At 31.6% G+C, this 6,089-nt stretch overlaps 1 protein-coding gene across 2 annotated transcripts; it reads right to left on the bottom strand.

Moving 5' to 3' along the window:
* LOC114388738 (mini-ribonuclease 3-like) lies at positions 1-4,996 on the bottom strand. 2 transcript variants are annotated; one of them, XM_028349388.1, is made up of 8 exons: positions 4,728-4,996; positions 4,481-4,614; positions 3,742-3,831; positions 2,772-2,824; positions 2,508-2,610; positions 1,174-1,278; positions 1,001-1,073; positions 1-572 (listed from the first exon to the last, which is right to left on the bottom strand). In XM_028349388.1, exons 1-7 carry the CDS (start codon positions 4,939-4,941, stop codon positions 1,008-1,010), a joined length of 765 nt encoding a protein of 254 aa, XP_028205189.1. In that variant the 5' UTR covers positions 4,942-4,996; the 3' UTR covers positions 1-572; positions 1,001-1,007. The 2 variants fall into 2 exon arrangements, with proteins under 2 accessions (XP_028205189.1, XP_028205190.1); XM_028349389.1 differs by lacking the exon at positions 1,001-1,073 and having other exon boundaries at positions 20-572.
* Between the last annotated feature and the right edge of the window lie 1,093 nt (positions 4,997-6,089).

Below are 6,089 nucleotides of genomic sequence, written 5' to 3'. Positions count from 1 at the left end.
TTTTATGAGAATGAGAACATTTTAAAAATAAAAGATTCCTCCAAACTATTCAAATTGTTAATAATTTGAATACTGTTAATATCTTGTGAAGTTGTTAAAAGACTAGAGGTAATAATTCCAAAGTAATAATACAAATAGACATCTTGGTCTCTGTCCCTAATATTCAGTCAACAAAATTCGCACATGAACCAACCAACTCTACAAAGTTCGAGCAAAATTTGCAAATCCCATCACGAATCTATCACATAAAACCAAAAGTTTCGCTGCATTACTATCTTCTTCTGACTTTACGCCTCTGAAAAAGATACATTACTAACAAACTACGGTGCCAGAACCTTTGTGCAGCAGAAAAATTGTTATGAAGGACCTCGAAGGCTTCTAATCTATAGCATGGAAATATATGCTGTTGGAATGTGGTTCTGATACAGCTTCTCCCGCCAAAGTAAAAGAGGAAGTCATGCTTTGCAGAAGAATACAATGGATCAAACAAAATCTTCAGAAACTGTTTTGCCTGCTCCTGTGGAATTCCGATTGCCTGAAGATCATATTTATCCATTGTTCAACTCACCTGCCTAAAAGTGGAAAGAAAAGGCAATTTGTTATCACCAAGCAAACCAAGAATACAAGAGTAGCTTTGCTTGTATGTATAAGCTAGATCATGCTGTTCAGCTAATGCAAAAGCAGCAGCTTTGTTGAATCATCATCCTCTTGACGCCTTCAATGAAATATTTTAAATATTTTCTTTATAACCCATGGATGATGTATTGTGTAGTTTAATGCTGTATTATACAACATCTTGCTATAGTACTGAGACTATTCTTATTCACAACATAAAAATTATTTCCACAAGATAGCTTTTACAGAATATTATTAATTCCTTCCTATGTCCTATCATGTTAGAGCATGCTGGTAGCATCAATTGCATGCATGAAGATTTGGTGATGTCAACAAGAGGTCAAACATCCAGAAAATAAAAATAAAAATTCAGCTCCAAAAATACCAATTAGTCAATTACTCCATTTATGTTCCTTTCTTATTTCAGTTTCTGTAGTTTCTTTGTTAACTCCAGTTTTCTGCAATATTAGAGTAGGTTTCTATCAAAATTTAACTGGGAAAGCAAAAACCAAACAATAAAAATAAATAGTAAGCTGGAGGGGATGATATGAAACTTACTACTATTTCCTCAACATTCAAAGCCACGGAAGAGTCAACTGAGAATCCCAACTCTAACATCAGCTTTTCCAAGCGATTCACATTTGTCAAATACAAATAGCCAACCTAGTTCAATGTCCGTGTCAGAGAAGAGGCAGAAAACAAGTTTCAAATTATAGGAAATAATTTGTTTTAGATTATTCTTATCAAATTCTCTGATTTCCAAATACAAATGAATGATATTAGATGGATATGTTGCAACACACATGTAAGCAGAAATTGCAAAGCATTGAGGTGGAAACTAGTCGTTACCCCTTAATAGTTGATTGTGCTACATATATTGCACAAATAAAAACAAGCACACTAATATTGTCATATAAGCTTTGTTTCAAAGAGTAAAGCTGCAGCTTGGAAATATGTGTATGCGGGTAAGGTGATAACTGTTCTCATGAGAAATACAAATCTTTACCATACAATCATACATTAATGTCACAATCAAATTTGAATAAACTCAATCATAATTGTCCATGTATATATGATTAAGACTTGTTTGCATAAGAAACGTTTTCAGGCTTAAACATGATCTTTTAAATACCATGATTTTCTCATTTGGTCTCTCATTTTAAAAAAGTTGTAATTTAGTCTTCATAATTTTTTTCCCCTTTCCTATATAGTTTCTTTGTTAGTTTTCCATTTGCTTTGTCTGTTAGGTGTTTACATGTCTCCTAGGAATGGAGAGTCAAATGGTGAACTTGTAATATTAGAGGAATCAAATGGATAAGAAAATGGTTTATAATCTTTTAAAAGTAAGGGACCAAAAAGGTTAAATTAAAAATTTAGCCTTTCATTTTAGCCCCTGCATAAAAAAACCTTACATTTAAGTCCCTACATGAAAAAGTTTACAAATAAGTCCTTGCCATTTGCCAAAATTATAACGGTGCCAAATCTTTTTCTTTTACAGATGAAAAAGAAGAGAAATATCAGGTAGGGACCAAAATGTAAAGTTTTTTTAAATGTAGGAACCAAAATGAAACATAATATAATTATTTTTGTAGGAGCTAAAAAAAATGTTGTCAAGTATAGGAACCAAATTTAACAGTTATAACATCGACAAACAGTAAGAACAAATTTGTAAGCATGTTTTCATGTAAGGACTAAAATGTAAGATTTTTTCATGTAGGATTAAAACAATAAGCAGCATCTATGTCAGAGAAAATACTATCTTGCAGTTGTCATCACCATTTTAGATTTAAACAAATATATGAACTATAAAGGAAATTCTCAAGAATCAGACAACTACTTTGTGCAAGATTTATATCAACAGAAGAGAGAACCCATGGTTTGAAGGCACTGACTAGTGTTTCTAGTGAAGATGCTCTATTATACACAGCTGCACCAGCACGTTTTTTCGTCTTAGTTTTGCTGGAAACAATGTTCTTTCCCCATCGAAGAACATCCCTGCAACAAAGAACAATAAAAACCATAAGCCAAAACAGAAATTTTAAAAGATTTACAATGATCTACGGTCTGCCAACTCCTATCACACTGAGAGTATAATCCCATATTGAACCAGAACTACATTAGCATAATTGTCAATTAGTTCCTTTTCCTTTTCTAACCTCTCCTGATCTGATAAGAAGTTACTCTCAAGAAGTTTCTGCAGCAATGCATCCTGGAATGCAGAAAACATGAATAATTTAATATATCTTATAATCAGATTAGAAACACATTTTTAATTCATCAGTAACCGTCAATAAAATTCCAGGATATCGCCAGCCAACTGAAGCCAAAATTCATCATTTTATGTAGTTCTGTTATATTGACATCAGTTAAGGAATCGTTAAAAAAGAAAACTATGATAAGGATATAAAAACACTTGAAATGAACAGCTAGGATATGTAATTCAAAGTTCAAACAATGAAAAAAAAAATCTTTCAACAAATTCAGCCTTGGGAGAAAAGCTTCTGTGTGCAAACAAGAGTTATTAGGAGAAAAGAAAACAAAGCATAAGATTTTATTATGAAGATTTATTTGGCCTGGCTTATTTGGGCTTCACTTCTAAAAAGAAGTTAATCCAAGCAAAATGTTAAGATTTGTTTTTAAAAAAAATAGACTTTTTTTAATGAAGTAAACTTTGAAAAAAGCAGAATTTTTATTTTTTATTTTAAAACAAAAGGTAGTGTTAGGAGCATTTGGGTTCTAGCTCTCCTTTTTTCCTTCTTTATTTCAAATACCAAGATTGAAGAACATACTACCCACTGAATTTTAACTTAAATGTAACTTCTAAGCTTAAAAAAATTATAGAATTACCAAACAACTTTAAATTTAAAGCTCATATTTTAAGTTTTAACTTAAGCCTATAACAGTAAATCAAGCTAGAAAAGTACACAAAATAACTTCCTAACTCCCAATTAGGTGACAACCAAGCCTGACAGGTTTATAGAATATAGATCAGAAAGAAAAGAAAAATGGCAAAATTATATGCCCATCACTATAATACTATACAATATCTAGCATGTTACTTATCTAACTTCATAGCATATATAATACATGAAGATAAAATAAGCAGTAAGGAAAAAATAGACATACTTGAGCTTCGCAACGAACAACTGCCATAACACGATCATTGTATTCTTCAATACTAAGGGGAGGGAATAAAAAGTGCCTACGGGCATATAGCTGCACGTTTCAAGGGGGGGAATGAGAATAAGATATCTAGAAGTTCAATTGACATAGTTGACGACAATTTATACTTTGTTTCATAAAAAATAAGAATAGAGTAAATTGCAAGTCTATTGTTGTGAGTTGTAACCAATTTAAACATCATTAATTCTAGCCATGGTTTTAAATTGCAATTTCAGTCGTGGTTTCGCTCCAATCCTTGACATTGCAAGAAAAATGTGGTTGATGCGGTCGCAATTGCGGTTGCAGACCACAATTTAAAACCATGTTCTAGCTATACTTTTACCGTGTATCAACAAAGTCATAAGGTTCTTAACTTCAGCACTTGAGCTCATTGTTAATAGTCAAAGAACAACTTCCTTATGGGAATTCGTTCATTTGATCAAATAGAGAAATCCAAAAAACAGTGCTAAAACATACTAAGCTCAGACTTCAAGTGGTTAAGCGGAGCCAATTTATGTTCTACTTGTGAATCCTTAAAAGACAAAATTCTTTACTTCTTCAGCCAGTCATAAAGATAGTTTCTTTTTTTTTTTTCTTTTCAAAAACACCCAGAACATGAAATTTGCAGCAAGTAAACTACTACTTAAAGACAATAATTAATTTATGAATAGAGTAATGGGTGGTGACAGAAAAGTAAAGAGACCTCGTATATGCAATCACCAATATAGGCTAAAGTAGCAGCATTAAAGACGGAACGAGGCTTGACCACTTTTGGTGGAGTTGGGAGCCATTTCTCATACCCCAAATAGGTTTCATCTTGTACTTCTTCTATATGCCCTGTAAATACATATATATATATATATATATATATATATATTAAAATATAATTAACTAAGAAAATGAGAAAATTGAAGGAAGTGGATAATATAAAGGAAGAAGGGAGTGAAAACCTATGGTGGGGAGAGGAGTGGCGCGCTTGAGAAGATCGGAAATGTATTGCTCCCTCTTGCGCGTAATTGGAGGAGTGGGAGTGGGAGTTGCAACAATGTTATTCTTAAGCTTTCTGGGAGCGTTGGGATTGTAAGGGAGTCTCTGCTGTGTGTCCCATGAAGCTCTCACTAAGAATTTCAGAGAAGAAGATGTTACAGATAACAGAGACTCCATTGTGCCAACAACACGCAGAAAGAAAGAGCGAGTGATAAAGTGGCAGTGACCAACTTGTTACCTGTTTGATATATAAATAATACATTTCGTTTGGTTTTGGGCCGATATAATATAGTTTACAAACACTGATCTCAATTTGGATTATCAGCCCAACCCACGCATGTAAATTGTGTTAGAATTTCTTAATGGAGGGGGATTTTATTTTTTTTTAGTAAAACTCCATTTTAATTCTCAACGGAGATTGACAAAATTAATTTTGAATAAAATTAATTTTATATAATTAATAGTATTGATTTTGATAGAAGTAGAAGATACTTTTACTTGTTTTAACTTTATCATGATCTTTATACATCATAATTAATTCTACTGTGATTTTGAAAACAATTCAAATATATAAAATTTTATTAAAATCAAAATTGACTCATCTTTCTCATCATCATCATGCTCTATCATAATTTTGGAGACTGTCAAAAGACTCACTTATTCATTACTCATTTTTTAGATCTATTCATTACTAATTCTCTCTTTGTTTTGTTCGTTTCTTTCCATCTCTTCAAGTTTTGATTCTTAGTAATTTAGTGCATCTTGGGGCTTGGTAAATTTTTTAAAAAATAATTAACCATTTTTTTAAATTTTTCTCAAAAGGATTATAAAAAAGCCACTAAATTTTCAAACAAATTCAATTAAATTCATACTATTTTTATTAATTACATATACTCAATTAGTCTCTCATTTCTATGGGTTAGACTGATTTCCATGGGTTCTCCTTGAGGAGGATTGCTCCATCAAGCAATATTTTTAGTGGTGTAAAAGATGTTGAGAAGTCTGAAAACCAAAACCTTAAAGTTTAGATTTATGGATTTTTTCTTTTTACGGTGTTTAACCTTTTTACTTTTATTCGATGTGAGACTTAATCTCACACTTGCAATCCAATAAAAGGAAATTAAATATACATTGGTATAATTTGTTTAACCGAAGGAAAAGAATTAGGATGAATTAAGATATGAAAGAGAGAAATAAGATGAATTTAGATGTGTTTTTTAAAAAAAAATAAAGAAGAAACAGGAAAGAGAGAAATAGAAAAAAAATACACAATACTTGAGAAAGCACTATTTGTTAGGAAGGAAAAAACGATGTTATTGGTACTC

The sequence above is a fragment of the Glycine soja genome, chromosome 15 (assembly GCF_004193775.1).
Source record: "Glycine soja cultivar W05 chromosome 15, ASM419377v2, whole genome shotgun sequence".
In the NCBI taxonomy this organism is placed as follows: domain Eukaryota; kingdom Viridiplantae; phylum Streptophyta; class Magnoliopsida; order Fabales; family Fabaceae; genus Glycine; species Glycine soja.
Note: the sequence above shows the minus strand (reverse complement) of the source record. Positions and strands in the feature narration are given on the sequence as shown.